Here is a 19,616-nt window from a genome sequence, read left to right as displayed (position 1 = left end):
GTAACACATCTTAAGTCATACAGATAACTAAGTGGTAGAGCAAAAAACATAACCAACTGCATAATATTCTAATATTATGAGCCATAATTTACTCAACTCTTTTTCTATTATTAGACATTTAAGCCTTACTATTCTAAATAAAGCTATATAAATATCTCTTTTCTATCACTTTCTCTTTCCTTAGTCTTTTTTTTTTTTTTTTTTTTTTTTTTAAAGACAGGAGCAGGGCAGAGGGAGAGAGAGAATCTTAAGCAAGCTCCATGCCCAACATCTCACAACCTTGAGATCAGGACCTGAGCTGAAATCCAGTCATCCAGTTAACTGATTGAGCCACCCAGGCACTACTCTTTTCTTAGTATTTTATCCTTAGAATAAATTTCCAAGAATCAAGATTACTCTGTCAAGGGGCATAAAACATTTTAATGTTCCTGATACATATGGTAAAATGCTTTCCCAAAGAATTAAACTGGTTTTCACAGCCATTAGTAGTAAGAGTACCTATTTTATTTTTTTAAAATAGCCTCACAACTATTGCATTTTATTTTTTAAATCTTTGGTAATGTTACTTTAACTTTATATTTCTCTTATTACCAGCAATGTTGAACATTTCTTTATATCTGTGCATCACTTTCGTTTCTTCTTCTGGGAATAGTCTGACGTCATCTTGAAAGTTAAGTTAAGTACTGTTCTAAACCTCAACTGATGACTTACATGTGAATACATTTAAAACAAGAGTGTTTCATTAAGAGCAAACATTTGACATAATCTTAAAATCCAGCATAAGTTTTATAAGAAAAAGAAGTACAGTTTATCTTTATTATACAGTAGAAGCATAATCTCTACACTGGTTTTTTTAAAGGCATAAAACAAATTTTCACTTCTTTTCATTCTTGCTTAAATATTTTTTGAACTGACAAGTAAATTTAACTGGTTTCGAAAAGCTGGTTACTATGTATCATTCTTTCTGATGACTAAATCTATCAGTAAATAAAAGATTTCTAGGTATCACAAAAGGATATAATAAGGGTTTTCTAACAACAAAGAAGCCATTCGGGCTTCTTTAATCATAGGACGAGCCATTAGTGTTCGTCGTCTCCAGTAATGCTACAGAAAGAAAAGATGACATATTTAAAGAATATAATAACCACATCTGTGTTATACAATATGTTAACAAATAGGGATTAAGTCATTGTAATAGAGTCTTACATGATCTCCTGTTCCAGCAAGATGAATGCATACAGGTTTATATTTGCTGTTCCATTCTTTAGGAACAATAAGTTGGAACCTATTTAAAATAAAACAGATCTGTGAAATTATCTTTAAAAGGTTTTTAATACAAACTTTCAATTTGTAAAAGTTACATAATTAAATTATTTAGGAGAGAAGATCATTCAGAATTTTAACATTCATATTACTTGATTAATGTCTGCAAAAGGCAACTAAGATATTATAAATTTGCTTTGTGTTAGTGTATTAAAACATTCAGTACAATATAAACACAGAATTTACTGTAGTCATTTTTACCTTGTTCAATACCACAACTTTATAAATGCATAATGAAATATTCTTATTTTGCAGTGAAATCAATACATCTGAGTAAGTCTTAGAAAAAAACCAACTCTTTAGATAGCTCTGCTTTTTCTCCTTTTAGGAACAATGCTTAGTTGTACAAGCTATTGATGTATCAATAGAATAGTCTGTTATCAATTTTGTTTTTCAATTTGGAGAGTGTAAAAGCAACTCATAGCAGAAAAAAACAGTTTTCCCTATTTGTTATCTTCTTATCGCAGTATTTTGCCTTTCATTTAATGTCTTCTTCCTATAGAACTTATTTTTTAGTTGTGGTAAAATACATGTAACATATTTTTCCATTTTAATCATTTTTAAGTTGTTACAGTTCAGTGACATTAAGTACATTTACATTGCTGTGCAATAATCACCACCATTCATCTTCAGATCTTTATTTTCCCAAACTGATTTACTTGTCTTTTTAATTTCTTTAGCAGTAGATATTTTAGAATTATTATCATAGTATAATACTGCACTCAGTCAACTCAAGGTTTGACCTTAGATAGCTGTATTCTCGGGCAACATAAACCTCAATTCTGAGCTTATTTTGCTTGGACAGGGAACAATATCACTAGTTATCTGTTATTAGTAAATTATGCAATACAGAACACAGACAAGTACATTCAGAAGAGTTCAATGGTTATTTCTGTTTTGTGCTCATTAGTTCTCATTGAGAACTAATTCTCAATTTGTAATCTCATAAAACTAGCAATGTTAACAACTCTGCTCGTTTTACATTCTCAGAACTGTACTGCTTATTTATATTTTCATGATTTGTGGGAAATGAAGACATTTAAAAATGTTTTCCACAGAAAGCTGGATATTGCTGCTATTTTTCCCCCTTCTGTCCCATAGCAGTGCTATTCTGTCCATAATGAACATAAAGGTTTCATTATGGAGAACAGCTTTAAATTAAAAGGAATCTTTTATTACAGTAATAACAACCACTTATTTAGCAGAGGTTTATTAATTAGTCTGTCTGCTCTTATTATAGTATCTTCTCACAGAGTATTTTCCAATGCCCATGATAAATGGGTATAGTTCATATGAGCTTCTCTGCTATAGTTGATTAGTTGGTTGGGCCTGGAGTAGGCCAAATTAGGGCAATAAGATTTGTTCTTTTGGTAATCTGGAAGTAGGACAGACCCTAGATTCTGTTGAGCTTTTGGACATGAAAGCTCTGTTGGAGGTGTGGTAGCTATTTTTTGTCAGCTGCATGAGAAACAGAGAAAGTCAACCTATCCACAAATAAATGGCATGGATCATAAAGAGAAGTAAGAAACCATAAAGCATGCAGGAAAGGGAGGTAAGGGAAGTATCTATATAGATCTTAATGGCTTTCTATTTTCCTTCTAAAACCTCTCTTTAAAGAAAAATAAGATAAACATATATTATTAGTTTCAGGTATATAACATATAACATCTTGGGTACCCAAAAATGTGCTCAATATCACTAATCATCAAGAAAATGGTGTGTTATAAAAACAGACCCCGGAATACCAAATACCAAAAGCAAAACAACAATGAGATATTATCTCACACCTGTTAGAATGGCTGTTACGAAAAAGACAAGAGATAACAAGTGTCGGTGAAGATTTGGAAAAAGGGAGCCCTTGGGTACTGTTGGTGGGAATGTAAATTACTGTAGCCACTACGGGAAACATTATGACAGTTCCTCACCATTTAATATGATGCTAACCATGAGCTTGTTACATATAGCTTTTATTATATTGACATATGATCCTCCCATAAAGTTTGTTGAGATTTTTTATCCTAAATGGATGCTGAATTCTATCAAATGGTTTTCCTATTTCTTTCTTTTTTTTTTTTTTTCACAGACAACAATGATTTATTTAACAATAAACACAACAAAAAAATGTGTTTGATTTTCTGCGGTTGTCTTAAAACAGAAGTAATGAGTAAATGCTGACAAATAAAATCTATTCAGAGCAAAGTCCTTTCGAATTCTGTATCACAGCAAAGCAAAATAAATAGACCAGAATCTTCGAAAGCCATTCTGACGTGCAATATTATATTTCCTGACAGTCTAAGTTATCAATTTTATAAGCAGCCATTATCTAAATATAAAAAAAAGAAATTCAAACTTTGTTGCTACTTTTCTAGTTGCCAAGAAAAGAGAAAGATATATGGAAAGATCAAATGTTCTTTCATGACGAAAGAAGCCATTGTTTTTCCCTTGTAGATACTACAGTAAGAACTATGTATTTATGTGTCTAGACATATGCTTCTGTGCTCTTTTAGATAGTGATGCATTTTCCTTGTATATACTATACATGGAATTTTTTTTTATTAATTTTTTATTTTTGATAAACATATATTTTTATCCCCAGGGGTACAGGTCTGTGAATCACCAGGTTTACACACTTCACAGCACTCACCAAATCACATACCCTCCCCAATGACCATAATCCCACCCCCTTCTCCCAAACCCCCTCCCCCCGGCAACACTCAGTTTGTTTTGTGAGATTAAGAGTCACTTATGGTTTGTCTCCCTCCCAATCCCATCTTGTTTCATTGATTCTTCTCCCACCCACTTAAGCCTCCATGTTGTATCACCACTTCCTCATATCAGGGAGATCATATGATAGTTGTCTTTCTCTGCTTGACTTATTTCGCTAAGCATGATACGCTCTAGTTCCATCCACGTTGTTGCAAATGGAAGGATTTCATTTCTTTTGATGGCTGCATAGTATTCCATTGTGTATATATACCACATCTTCTTGATCCATTCATCTGTTGATGGACATCTAGGTTCTTTCCATAGTTTGGCTATTGTGGACATTGCTGCTATAAACATTCGGGTGCATGTGCCCCTTTGGATCACTACATTTGTATCTTTAGGGTAAATACCCAATAGTGCAATTGCTGGGTCATAGGGCAGTTCTATTTTCAACATTTTGAGGAACCTCCATGCTGTTTTCCAGAGTGGCTGCACCAGCTTGCATTCCCACCAACAGTGTAGGAGGGTTCCCCTTTCTCCGCATCCTCGCCAGCATCTGTCATTTCCTGACTTGTTTATTTTAGCCATTCTGACTGGTGTGAGGTGATATCTCATTGTGGTTTTGATTTGTATTTCCCTGATGCCGAGTGATATGGAGCACTTTTTCATGTGTCTGTTCGCCATCTGGATGTCTTCTTTGCAGAAATGTCTGTTCATGTCCTCTGCCCATTTCTTGATTGGATTATTTGTTCTTTGGGTGTTGAGTTTGCTAAGTTCTTTATAGATTCTGGACACTAGTTTTCCTATTTCTATTGAGATCAACAAATGATTTTTATCCTTCATTTTGTCTATGTGGCACACAATATGATTTGTCTACCCCATAAACATATAGTGACTGATTGACAGATGTTGAACCATCTTTGTGTCCCTGGGATAAATCCCACTTAATCATGGTATATGATCCTTTTTGTGTATTGTTGAATTTGGATTGCTAGTATTTTGGGGGGGATTTTTACATCTATGTTCAGTAGGAATACTGGCTTGTAATTTTCTTTTCTTATGGCTTGTCTGGTTTTGGTATCAAGGTAATGTTGGCCTTGTAAAGTGAATTTAGAAGGATCCCTCCTCTTCAATTTTTTCAAAGAGTTTGATAAGGATTATTATTAATTCTTCTTTAAATGTTTGGCAGAATTCACCAATGTAGCCATCTGGTCAGTCCTCAACTTGTCTTATCGGGAAATTTTTGATTACTATTAAATCTCCTTATGGGTATCTTTTTAGATTTTGTATTTCTTCATGATTAAGTCTTGGTAGGTTGTACATTTCTAGGAATTCATCCATTTCTTCTAGGTTGTCCAATTGGTTGGCATATAATTATTCACAGTAGTCTCTTATGATTCTTTGTATTTATGCATTATCAACTATAATGGTTCCTCTTTCATTTCTAATTTTACTTGAGACCTCTCTATTTCTTAGTAGTCTAGCTAAAAGCTTGTCTGTTTTGTTTATCTGTTCAAAAAACACAGTTCTTAGTTTCATTGACCTCTTCTAATATTGTTATAGTCACCAATTTATTGTCTCTGATTTATACTAATTTCTTCCTTCTACTAACTATGGGCTTAGGTTTTTGTTGTTGTTGTTCTTCTTCTTTTTTTTTTTTTTGTTCCTGGTGTAAACTTAAGTTGTTTATTTTTATAAAAGATCTTTCTTTTGAGGCGCCTGGGTGGCTCTGTGGGTTAAAGCTTCTGCCTTTGGCTCATGATCCCAGGGTCCTGGGATCAAGCCTTGCATAGGGCTCTCTGCTCAGCAGGGAGCCTGCCTCTCTGCCTACTTGTGATCTCTTATCTGTCAAATAAATAAAATCTTTTAAAAAATTTTTTTTTTCTTAATGTAGGTGTTTATCACTATGAACTTCCGTCTTAGAATTGCTTTTGCTATAATCCATAAATTTGGGTATGTTGTTATTTCTATTATCATTCGTCCCAAGGCGCTTTTTGATTTCTCTTTTGATTTCTTCTTTGATCCCCTGGTGTTTTGATAGCATGCTACAAATATTGTGAGTTTTCCAGTTTTCTTCTTATTTCTAGTTTCATACCAATATGGTTGGGAAAGATGCTAGATATGATTTCAATTTCTAAATTTAATAAGATTTGTTTTGTAAATAATATGATCTATTCTGAATGCCCCCTGTGCATTGTAAAAGAATGTGTATTCTGATGCTGTTGGAAACAATGTTTTGTGAATGTCAGTTAAGTCCATCTGGTCTAATGGATAGTTTGAATTCAATGTTTTCTTACTAATTTTCTCTCTGGATTATCTATCCATTGTTGCAAGTCAAGTATCAAAGCTCCCTATTGTTATTGTACTGCTGCCTTCAAGTCTGTTAATTTCTTTTATATATTTAGTTCCTATGCTGGATGCATAAATATTTATAAATGTTATAACCTCTCATAAGATTGATCTTTTTATCATTATAATGACCCTCCTTGTCCCTTATCCAATCTTTGTGTATGGTATAATATAGCTACCTCTACTTTCGTTTGATTTTCATTTGAATGGAAAACTTTTTCATCTCTTCAGTTTCAGTCTGTGTACATCCTTACATTTGAAGTGAGTCTCTCTTTAACAGAGAGTGAGTAAGCCAGCTCAGCAGGTTATACTTATGTAAGTAATCTCTACTCCCAATGTGGGGCTCAAACTCACAAACCTGTGATCAAAGCGTCACATGCTCTTCCAACTGAGCCAGCCAGGTGCCCCTGAAGTGAGTCTCTTATAGACAGCATACAGTTAGGTCCTAGTTTTTAATCCATTCAGCCACTCTAAGTCTTTTGATTAGAGAATTTAGTTGATTTACATTTAAAGTGATTATTGATAGATATGAATTTACTATTGCCAATTTGTTTATTGTTTTCTGACAGTTTTATTATTTTTCTGTTCCTTCTTTTTGTCTCTTCCTTTGTGATTGGATGACTTTCTCTAAAGGTATGCTTATATTTATTTCTTCTTACCTTTTATTTATCCAGTAGGTTTTAGCTTTGTGTTCTATCAGGCTTATACAAATCATTTTATACTTATGATAACACTCTATTTTAAGATGAGAATGACTTAAATTTGAATACATACTATAAAGCTCCATATTTTTATTCTGTCCCAACCCATGTTTAATGGCAGCAATGCCAAATAATGATTGTAATTAATACTAGCAATTAAAAATAATATGGCATTGATTTTATTGTAATTATAAATACAAAAATAACTTACTACAAAAAAATAACTTACTACTTTAACTTTCTGAATAAAATTTCTTACCTTGCAATAACAGATTCCATTGGCATTATATCAGGCACATAGTGGGCCATGGGGGAAACAAAGTGTCCATCTAGGATCTTACAGTCTGATTGCTCTTCAATCTAAAAGAAAAGCAAAACCAAAATGCATACATGTAGACTAAGATATCTTGGTCTATCATACATGTTTTCCTATTAAAAAAGTTCTATTCAATTAAAAACTTTTTATCACTAATGACTACATATTCTTTTGCCTCAGTCAGCCTGCTTGCTTGCTTGCTTGCTTTCTTTAGATTTATTTTAGAGACAGACAGTAAGCAAGTTCAGCAGGTAGGGGCACAGGGAGAGAAGAGTCTCAAGCAGACTTCATGAGTGCAGAGTCTGATGTGGGGCTTGATCTCACATCCCTGGCATCATAACCTGAGCCCAAACCAAGAGTCTGACACTTACCTGGCTGTGCCACCCAGGTTCCCCTCCCCCAAGTCAGCTTCCTAAAGACATGGCTCTTATACACATTTCTTTTCCTTTCATATCCTTTACTACAGGCTAATGGAAAAGTACACTAAAAGGTGTCTGAGTGGTTCAGTCGGTTCAGTGTCTGCCTTCAGATCAGGTCATGATATCAGGGGCCTGGGATGGAGTCCTGTTTCTCCCTCTGCCCCCTCTCCACCTCATTTGTTTTCTCTCTCAAATAAATACATAAATAAAAATTTTTAAAAAGAGAAGTAAGCTATAAATAAAGCTCATTTGTACAACAGCATGGAGACAAAATAAAATACTAGCTATAAGAACTTGAAAATATAAAAACCATAAGAACAATTTACAAAGAAACTGTAAAAATAATTTATCGAAATCAAATAAGGGTTGACTTAATGCTAAATATGTTAGAATGGCTCATTTTAAGAAATCCATTGATGCAAGGCCCCTGGGTGGCTCAACCATTAAGTGTCTGCCTTCGGCTTAGGTCATGATCCCAGGGTGCTGGAATCAAGCCCCACATAGGGATCCCTGCTCGGCGGGAAGCCTGCTTCTCCCTCTCCCACTCCCCCTGCTTGTGTTCCCTCTCTCTCTGTGTCTCTCTGTCAAATAAATAAATAAAATCTTAAAAAAAAAGAAAGAAAGAAATCCACTGATGCAATGAGTCATGTAAATACATTAAATAGGGGAAAATATATAATTACATATATAGCAAAGGCATTTAATAACTTAACACCTAAACTTGCCCCTCCTCAAATAGTTATTTTTTTAAAGACTTAGTTTTTGAGAGAGATAACATGAGCATGAGGAGGGGCAGAGGGAAAGAATCTCAAATAGACTCCCTGCTGAACATGGAGCCTGACATAGAGCTTTATCCCACCATCCACAAGATCATGATCCAAGCCAAAACCGAGTCAGATACTTAATCAAATGAGCCACCAAAAAATATTTTTTATATATTTTATGTTTTTTTAAAGATTTTATTTATTTTAGAGAGAGAGAGAGAAAGTGAGCACAAGCATGAGCAGGGGAAGGGGCAGAGGGAGAAGCAGATACTCTACTGAGTAGGGAGCCTCACATGGGGCTCAATCCCAGGATACTGGGATCAAGACTTGAGCCAAAGGCAGATGCCCAACTGAGCCACCCAGATGCGCCAAGTTATTATTATTATTTTTTAAATCTTTATCAGGTCAATAGTCAAAATTAAATAAGCAGTAAACACCACATATTTTCATTAAAACTGAAAACAAACCAATAACTGTATATGTGGAATGAATATATACATATATATATTTATATACACACACACACACACACGCACACATACATGCATACATATCCAGCTCATTTTTTAAATTAACATGTATTATTTGCCCCAGGGGTACAGGTCTGTGAATCATCAGGCTTACACATTTCACAGTACTAACTATAACACCCTCCCCAATGTCCATAATGTGGACACTCTATCCTTTCCCCCACCCACCAGCAACCCTCAGTTTGTTTCATGAGATTAAGAGTCTCTTATGGTCTATGTCCCAATCCCATCTTGTTTCATTTTTTTTCCTCCCTACCCACAATGACCCCCTGCCCTGTCTCTCAAATTCCTCATATCAGAGAGATCATATGATAATTGTCTTTCTCTGATTGACTTATTTCGCTTAGCATAATACCCTCTAGTTCTATCCATGTCGTTGCAAATGGCAAGATTTCAGGGTTTTTTGATTGCTGCATAGTATTCAGTATGTGTGTGTGTGTGTGTGTGTACCACATCTTCTTTATCCATTCATCTGTTGATGGACATCTAGGTTCTTTCCATAGTTTGGCTACTGTGGACAATGCTGCTATAAACATTCAAGTGCACGTGCCCCTTCGGATCACTACATTTGTATTTTAGGGTAAATACCCAGTAGTGTGATTGCTGGGTCATAGGGTAGCTTTATTTTCAACTTTTTGAGCAACCTCCATACTGTTTTCCAGAGTGGCTGCACCAGCCTGCATTCTTGCTAACAGTGTAGGAGGGTTTCCCTTTCTCCAAATCCTCGCCAACATCTGTCATTTCCTGACTTGTTAATTTTAGCTATTCTGACTGGTGTGAGGTGGTATCTCACTGTGGTTTTGATTTGTATTTCCCTGATGCCAAGTGATGTGGAGCACTTTTTCATGTGTCTGTTGGCCATTTGGATGTCTTCTTTGCCAAAATATCTGTTCACGTCTTCTGTGCATTTATTTATCAAGCTCATTTTAAAACACAAATTTTAGTCAGTAGTGTCAATATCTTATATTAAATAATCCATTTTTTTTTGCAAATGACTTAAAATGCTACTTTATCATGAAGTAAATTTTTTTAAAAAGATTTTATTTATGTATTTGACAGAGAGAGCAAAAGCAGGTGGAGTAGCAGAGGAAGAGGGAGAAGCAGGCTCTTACGGAGCAGGGAGGCTGATGTGAGGGCCCTATGATCATGACCTGAGCTGAAGGCAGATACTTAACCAAGTGAGCCACCCAGGCACCCCTATCATCAAGTAAGTTTTACTAAATTCTGGCCACTTATTTTCAATCCTATATTGGTTCTTATTAGCATATCTTTTTTTTCCCAGGTTTTTTTTTTAAGTTTCCAAGTTTTGTTTTTTTTTTTTTTAAGATTTTTATTTATTTATTTATTTGACAGAGAGAAATTACAAGTACACTGAGAGGCAGGCAGAGAGAGAGAGAGAGAGAAGGAAGCAGGCTCCCTGCTGAGCAGAGAGCCCGATGCGGGACTTGATCCCAGGACGCTGAGATCATGACCTGAGCCGAAGGCAGCGGCTTAACCCACTGAGCCACCCAGGCGCCCCAAGTTTCCAAGTTTTAATTTAAATTCTAGCTAGTTAACATACAGTGCAATTCCAGTTTCAGATGTAGAATTTAGTGATTTATCATTTAACATACAACACCCACAGCAAGTGCCCTCCTTAATACACATTACCTGTCTCACCCATTCCTCTATCTGCCTCCCCTTTGGTACCATCAATTTCTTCTCTATAGTTAAGAGTCTGTTTCTTTGCCTCCCGCCATTTCCCCCCCTTTGTTCATTTGTTTTGTTTCTTAAATTCCACTTGAGTGAAATCATATAGTATTTGTTTTTCTCACTGACTTATTCTGCTTAGCATAATACTCTCTAGCTCCACCCATGTTGTTGTAAATGGCAAGATTTCATTCTTTTTCATTATTAATACTGCATAATATACATACACATATATGTATATGTTTATATATATGTATATATCCCCCACATTTTCCTTATCCATTCATCAGTCAATGAATACTGGCTCTTTCCACAATTCGGCTATTGTTTATAATGCTTATTAGCCTATCTTTTATCTGTACCAAATCTTGCTGTTTTAATCATGCTGCAACTTTATACCTATTGGTAAATGACTGAACTAGGCTTTACGTAACACTCTTCTTTTTTAGATATTCCTGATCTAAAGGTCCTTCCCAAAATAATCTTAGGATCCTTTTACAGACTTTAGTCCTAAACTGAATATTTTAATTAGGATTGCACTGCATTTTTTGAAAATGGTAAGGAGACCCAATGTGTATGACATGAAATTTCTAATCCAGGAAGTTTTTACATTTTAGTCATTATTGTACCTCCTATTATAGTTTTAAAGTTTTCTTTTTGTATAATTTAGAAGAATAAATTATTTGATAAAGGAGATAGTACAGATTAATGTGAAAAGGTGTAATAATAATTCAACAAATAATGCTGGGACAACTGGTAATTTTATAAGAAAAATAGGCAATTTTAGAACCATACATAATATAGATTTAAAAATTAAGCTATAACTCAACAATAAAAAGGTGAATAACCCAGTTAAAAAAGAGGCAATGATTTGGAGCACCTGGGTGGCTCAGTCCCTTAAATGTCCAAGTCTTGATTCAGCTCAGGTCATGATCTCAAGATCACAAGATCAAGCACCACGTTGGGTTCCACAACTGGTCGGGAGTCCCCTTCCTTGAAATTCTCTCTCTCCCTTTCCCTCTGTTTCTCTGCACCTTGCCCTGTGATCACTTTCTCTTTCTAAAATAAATAAATAAATCTTTAAAAAAATGGGCAATGGTTTCACAGATATTTCTTCAAAGAAGATATGCAAATGGCCAGTAAGCACATGAAAACATGCTCAACATCACAATCATACCAAAGGAAAGGCATACCAAAAATCACAATAAAATATGTTTTACACCCACTAGGACAGCTGTTTAATACAAATATTAGTGAGAATATGGACAAATTGGAATCATTATGCATTGCTCGTGGGAAAAATAAAATGGTGCACTTTGGAAAACAGTTTTCAGTTTGTCAAAAAGTTAAACATAGATTTACCATATTATTCAGAAATTCCAGTCCTAGATATATACCTAAATAACTCAAAATATATATCCACAAAAACATTTACACATGAATGTTCATAGCATTATTATTCGTAATAGTCAAAAAGCAGAAACCTAGATGTCCATTAACTGATAAATGGATAAACAAAATGTCATGTATCTATATAATAGAATATTAAACAATAAAAAAATGAGATATTGTTAGATAATATGGATGAAACTTGAAAATTAGCTTAGTGAAATAAACCAGACACAAAAGGCCTCATATTATATGATTCCATTTATATGAAATGTCTAGAATCAATGAATCCATACAGACAGCAAATTAATGACTGCCAGCAGATAGGAGGCTGTGTGGAAATGGGAAATAACAGCTAATGGGTATATGGTTTCTTTTGGGGGAGATAAAAATGTTCTGGAAGCACGTAATGATAGTGGTGATGACTGCATATCTTGGGAATATAGTAATAAAAACAAAAACACTGAATTATACACTTTAAAAGGGTGAATCCCATGGTAGGTAAATTATATCTCAGTTTTTAAAAATGAAGAGAGATGGTGATGGGGAGAACAGAGAGGAAGGAACTCTTTTCAAGAATGCATTCCAAGGGGCGCCTGGGTGGCTGACTGGGTTAAAGCCTCTGCCTTCAGCTCAGGTCATGGTCCTAGGGTCCTGGGATCGAGCCCCGCATTGGGCTCTCTGCTCAGTAAGCAGCCTGCTTCCCCTACTCTCTCTGCCTACCTCTCTGCTTACTAGTGATCTCTCTCTGTCGAATAAATAAATAAAATCTTTAAAAAAAAAGGGGGGGGGTACCTCAGTGGCTCAGTGGGTGAAAGCCTCTGCCTTTGGCCCAGGTCATGATCCCAGGGTCCTGGGATGGAGTCCCGCATCATGCTCTCTGCTTGGCAGGGAGCCTGCTTCCCTTCTCCTCTCTCTCTGCCTGTCTCTCTGCCTACTTGTGATCTCTGTCAAATAAATAAATAAAATCTTTAAAAAAAAAAAAAGAAAAAAGACTGCATTCTAAGATCTTAACAGTAACTCCTCCTTGGGAGAGAAATGGAATTAAGTGATGGAAAGTGGCAGAAAGTTACAGTTTTGGTTTTTCACTTGGTATGCTTTTAATTTAATAGAAATTAAATAGATTTTTAATAGAAAAAAATAGCAATAATAGACATATTTAGCAAAATTTGAGGTAGAAGTGTTCTAAATCCAGAAGCTATAGAAAGAACAACTATATGATATAGACAAGGGATTTCCAGTTTATAAAATTTTGTTTTTAGCAGTGGAACTGCTTTGAAAAATGAAATCTTCTGAATATATCTAATACATGTAAGAGATGAAAGCAGAGTTACTTTGGCAATGATGGACGTGAAATAAATGCATTCCCCCCCAATAATACCTCAATTATTCAATTATATAAACCTAGAACTGCTTTACAGAAAAACATATGGTTGCTAAAAAAAAATAAAAATTTAAAAAAAAATATTTCAAATGTATTTTCTCATCTTCTCTAATGCTACAGCATTTTCTTTCTACCATTCTCTCATCAATTAACTACATCCCATAACATTTCCCTGATGTTATTTAGAAGCTGTTTTTGGGTGCACCTGGGTGGCATAATCAGTTTAGCATCTGCCTTCAGCTCAGATCCTGATCCCAGAGTCCCAGGATCCAGCCCTCCATCAGGCTCCCAGCTCAGTGGGGAGTATACTTCTCCCTCTCCCTGTGCCCCTCCCCCTGTACTCTCTCTCATTCACTCTCACTTTCTAAAATAAATAAAATTTTTTAAAAAATAGAATCTGTTTTGGTAATTTCTCAGGTGCCGATTCTCCAACTAGAATACTTCCCTATATTACTTAAAGTTGTTCTAAAATGTTGAATAATTTATGTTAACCCTCCTAAAGATACCTAAAGATACAAAACAAGGCTCAAAAAAATAGAGACTTAAATATTTTCTTGTATTTAGGCAAGTACTAAATATATACTCTTAATTACAAGCATCCTGCTAGGACATACATAGTATTTAATTATATTACATGAAAAATCTATACTGCACTTATGTTTTAGTGTTTTCTGTTAGTATAGTCTAACATTTAATTTACTCTTTTTTTTTTTTTAAAGATTTTTACTTATTTGATAGAGAGCCAGAGAGCACAAGTGGAGGCTCAAGGGTAGGGTTAGAGGGGCACCAACAGAGGGAGAGGGAGGCAGACACCCTGCTGAGCAGAGAGCCTGATGCAGGACTCGATCCCAGTACTCTGAAATCAGCCCTGAGCCAAAGGCAGATGCTTAGCCAACTGAGCCACCCAGGTACTCCCAACCAATTCTTGACACATTTATGTTAAACCAGAATTTCTGTTAACTTTATTTCTTTCATTTAAATACCTTATCAATGTATACTGGATAATCACTTGAAACCAGATTCTGACATCTTTCTCGATTTCCAATCATCTTTCTGAATTCGAAGAGTCTATTAAGGGGGAAAAAAGGAAAAATTCAGTATGCCCATTGTATTGGAAGTGTATAATCCTGAAAAATTTGCAAGTCCAGTTCATAAGCTATATCCAAATTTAATTTGAATCATTAAAGAAAAAGATGAGGCTATTGGCTTTTATTCAAGCTGGACATTTTGTCTCATAAAGTATGTGAGAAATATCATTGTTCAAAAAGCAATTAACACATACAAGACTCAAAATTAAAGGCATAAATCCTGAAAATTCATTTTCTAAATATTTCCATGAACTACAGTATAGCTCAGTTTTATAGCTATTACAGATTCTACTTACTCGAGGAAGCTCAGTCCCTGGAAACTCTAAACAACTTAAAAATCATTAAAGTTAAAAATCTAGTTTGTATTTAAGACTTCTTTAATTTAAAAATTGCTTTTAAAATAGGTCAATTTATGATTATATGGTTTAAAACTCAAGAGAAATAATTAAAAAGACAAAAGACAACAGGAAATAATGACATGTTTCATATACTTTTATGTTTAACTTGCCAATCACTTTATATTTATAGTAAAGGATTTTATCACTGAAAAAAAAATTGAAATGTTTACTACAACAAATTTAGAATAAGCAAATTCGGGAAAAAAAAGTTTACCTTTTGAGATCTTCTGGCCTCCCCCATCCTCTGATAAAAAGTTTTGTGAGGAGAAGTCTCCGGTATAGAATATCTAATTTGCTCACACCCATTAGTAGCAAACAAACATCTATAAGACAGGATTTAAAATTACTTTAAAATATTTTATTTTAGGCAGCAGGTCAATTTCTTAACCATCTCTTTAAATATCAGGTAAAAAATAAACATTGATCTACTCTCTTTGCAACTTTCAAATATGTATTTTTAACTATAGTTACCATGCTGTACATTACATCCCCAAAACTACTTATCTTATAGATCTTAAAAGTACGCATCACAAAAGAAAAAGTTCATAACTATGTTAGGTGATGGTGTTAAACTTATTGTGCTCATCATTTTACAATATATACCTATATCAAATCATTATGCTGTAAACCTTAAGCTAACAACATGTTATATATTAACTATACATCAATAAAACTTGAGAAAAAAAAAAAGACTGAGATTAAATGATGTACCTTGAATTATTCTCTTGGATATAAGATATACCCCAAGATGAGGAAACTAAGCCACAGAGAAAACAGATGATTTATCTAAGATCACACTGCTACTGGTAGGCAGAGCTAAAACTGAATCCCTGACACATAGCAATTTCTAACTATTATTCTACACTGCCTGTCTACACTATAGTGCACGAAAAGCAATAATTAAGCAATGCTATGTTGGACCACTTTTCTATTTTTTCCAAATATTTCTAAAAACTTTGTGTTTTGATTTTTAAAATATCCGCCTCAATCTTTTCAATTTGAACAGTGTAGCTTTGACTTGTGAGCAAAATCTGATTCAGTTTCAGAGTTTATTCTATTTAGAAAAATGGAAAATGGAAATGTGCACTTCCATCAGTGAGATGTAGTAAGTACTTATTATTCTGAATGTTTTCATGGAATCACCACTAATGTTTTATACTTTTACTCTTTGATCTGTAACAAAATATGAGTTTAATTTAATGTTCTTTGTTCATATAGGTATAAAATCTAACCCATCATCCAAATGGGCTGGCACCTTATTTTTATGACTGGACCAGAAAACCAAATCCTTCATATTGCCTCTCACAACTCTCAGGATCATGAACAAACATTTACTAGATAAGGTACTTGTTGAGCAATATAATCTATAGTATTTAGCATTTTTTAATTTTTAAATTAAATTTTAAAATTAATTTTTAAATTTAATTAAAAATTTAATTTTTAAATTTAAAAATTTAATTTTTAAATACTACTTTAACTCTCTTTCTCCTAATTCTCTTTCTCCTAATTCATGTGTTATTCAATTTTCATTCTTTTTTTTTTCTTTTTCAATTTTCATTCTTTTTTTTTTTTTTTTAAGATTTTATTTATTTATTTGACAGAGAGAGATCACAGTAGGAGAGAGGAAGGGAAGAGATCACAGAGAGAGAGGAAGGGAAGCAGGCCCCCTGCTGAGCAGAGAGCCCGATGTGGGACTCGATCCCCAGGACCCTGAGATCATGACCTGAGCTGAAGGCAGCGGCTTAACCCACTGAGCCACCCAGGCGCCCCTTCAATTTTCATTCTTGATAAAAATTTGGTTTCGGCATAATCATGCGAAAGAAAATAACCCATAATGTATATCCAGCTTTGTTTATACTATTTATATATACCATCATAAATAAATAAACTAGTATTCTGATTACTAGACTACAATGAATTATCATCAATTAGTTCCCCAAAGCTAAACCATTCTAGGATGGCCTAACACAAATTTAAGTTTCTGAACTTTTTAAGAATATTACTTTAAAAAAAAATTTATTTATTTATTTGACAGAGATCACAAGTCTGCAGAGAGAGAGGGGGAAGCAGGCTTCCTGCTGAGCAGAGAGCCTGATGCGGGGCTTGATCCCAGGTCCCTGGGTTCATGACCCGAGCTGAAGGCAGAGGCTCTAACCCCCTGAGCCACCCAGGTGCCCCAAGAATATTACTTTTTTTTCATTTAAGCAAAAGGTATTTATTAAATGCTTACATATGCCAAGAATTATTTTAGGGCATGTGTTAAAAGATGATCGAGGCACACTGTTCATCTCACAGATCTTTTACTTTAGTGGAGGAAAACAAATTACTAAAAAAAAAAAAAAAAAAAAAAAAAAGCAAAGAGTAGATAGATGATGACAATACTATAATGATAATATAACAAGAGAATGTAATAAATACCAGAAGCCTCCTCTGACAGTCAAAAAATGTCCCACTTAGCCAAAGAGGTAACATTTAAGGCAATACCATATAATAATAAGATTCGGCCAAGACTTTAAACTGCTAATCTAATTAAAATCATATACTTCCTCGTGTCTACTAATGGACAATGTTCCAATGAAATCTGTAAGAACTATCTATTTTGTAGGTAAAGGTAAAGGACAGGAACAAATAATTTATGTAAGAGGAAATTCAAGAGAAGTGATTATGTCTCTTCTTTATTTGCTAATTTAGATGCTCACTATAACAATTTAAAATTCAAACAATACAGAAGTAGGTATAGTAAAAAAGGAAGAATAATCTTGTTTCCATTACTTCCAATTCTACTTTTCAGAGACATTTAGTGCTAACAGTTTGGAATCTTATCTTATTGACACTGTTTATTTACCTACACAAACTTTAAAAAAACTTACTAGTTACATTACATATTTTTGGCAGTAATTAACAACATAAAAATATATAGCGTAGGAGCACCTGGGTGACTCAGTTTGCTGAGCATCCAACTCTTGGTTCCAGCTCAGATCATGATCTTGGGGTTGTGGGATTGAGCCCCACAATTGGCTCCATGCTCAGCACAAAGTCTGCTTAAGATTCTCTCTCTCTCCCTGCTCCCACTCTCTCTCAAATACCTAATCTTTCAAAAATATATACAGAGTAAAGATGAGAAATCTTTCTTCTTTATTTCTACTAAGTTTCCTCTCCTCCTAAAAGGTAAACACTACATTTAAGGCTGTATACCTGTGACCTCTATCCACTCATACATGTACACATATTTTAAGAGTTTTGGTGTATTTGTTTTTAAACACAAAAGAGACCAACTTCATTATTTGTCTTTTTCCAATGTTGTCCTGCACCCTGCTGATTTATAGGACTGTCTCATTTTTTTCTACTAACAAATGAGCTTAGACCGTTTATATTTATTACTATGATACCTTTTGGGTTTAATTCTTTTAGATTTCTGGTTTTGATTTTCCATTTTAAAAAAAATTATTTACATTTAGTTGTCTTATATTTGAGTGTATATAAATTTGAAAGAGATATATTTAAGGTTCAATATGTCATAATGCCTACCTCTACCATGTGACTTTGAGCAAGTTACTTATCCTTTCTGTGAGTCATCTGTAAAATGGGGATAATAACAGTACTTATCCCTTAGGATTGGTATAAGAAGTAAATGAGTTACCATTTGTGAAGCATTTAAACAGCACCTTGCAAATGCAAGTGCTATACCTACAACTAAGAGCAACAATATTACTGATTATCCACATCGTGGGTCTCCTAATCAAATGGGCAGCCACCAAATGTGGAGTAATCCAATCAGATGGAGGCTCGGGGCACAAGTGCTGAAAAAATTCATCCAAGGCAGAATAATGGGGGTAAAAGTTTACTGAATACACTGCAAGGAAGTGGCCTGCAGGATAGCAAAGCAAAGACTGCCACAAGACAGTGGTAGGAGGCCACAATTTGAGGGCAAGGTGAGGCCATACAGCACTTATGGAATTTCCCCTTTTTTGGTAATCTTAAGGAAAGTAATCTCAGGTTATCAAACATGGGGCCTGGGAGAGGACAGTGGGCAAAGGGAAAGGAAGAGAGAGAATCTTAAGCAGACTCTCTGCTGAGAGCAGAGCTCCAAGCAGGGCTTGATCCCAGGACCCTGAGATCATGACTCGAGCAGAAATCAAGAGTGGGATGCTTAATTGACTGAGCCACCCAGATGACCCAACTAATTCCTATTTTTTAAATCTAGAGGTCTTCAGGGTGCCTGGGGGCTCAGTGGGTTAAGTGTCTGCCTTCAGCTCAGGTCATGATCTCTGGGTCCTGGGATGGAGCCCCACATTGGGCTCCCTGCTCAACGGGAAGTTTGCTTCTCCCTCTCCCTCTGCACCTAACCCATGCTTGTGCTTTCAATCTCTCTCTCAAATAAATAAATAAATAAATAATCTTTAAAAAGAAATCTAGAGGGGCGCCTGGGTGGCTCAGTGGGTTAAGCCGCTGCCTTCGGCTCAGGTCATGATCTCAGGGTCCTGGGATCGAGTCCCGCATCGAGCTCTCTGCACAGCAGGGCGCCTGCTTCCTCCTCTCTCTGCCTGCCTCTCTGCCTAC

The 19,616-nt window shown here is 34.9% G+C and overlaps 1 protein-coding gene across 2 annotated transcripts in view; it reads right to left on the bottom strand.

The window, feature by feature from the left end:
• Positions 1-19,616, bottom strand: part of ABHD18 (abhydrolase domain containing 18) — a 50,276-nt gene that overhangs the window by 24,019 nt on the left and 6,641 nt on the right. The window contains exons 2-6 of one of the 2 annotated variants that reach the window (XM_059378233.1): positions 15,271-15,379; positions 14,554-14,638; positions 7,339-7,439; positions 1,207-1,285; positions 1,020-1,104 (exon numbers count right to left, since the gene is read on the bottom strand). In XM_059378233.1, coding sequence (XP_059234216.1) covers positions 1,020-1,104; positions 1,207-1,285; positions 7,339-7,439; positions 14,554-14,638; positions 15,271-15,362 — 442 coding nt within the window. In that variant the 5' untranslated portion in view covers positions 15,363-15,379. Of the gene's footprint in view, positions 1-591; positions 997-1,019; positions 1,105-1,206; positions 1,286-7,338; positions 7,440-14,553; positions 14,639-15,270; positions 15,380-19,616 lie in introns of those variants that run through there. The other variant, XM_059378228.1, reaches the window with a different exon arrangement.

The sequence above is a fragment of the Mustela nigripes genome, chromosome 1 (assembly GCF_022355385.1).
Source record: "Mustela nigripes isolate SB6536 chromosome 1, MUSNIG.SB6536, whole genome shotgun sequence".
In the NCBI taxonomy this organism is placed as follows: Eukaryota; Metazoa; Chordata; class Mammalia; order Carnivora; family Mustelidae; genus Mustela; species Mustela nigripes.
Note: the sequence above shows the minus strand (reverse complement) of the source record. Positions and strands in the feature narration are given on the sequence as shown.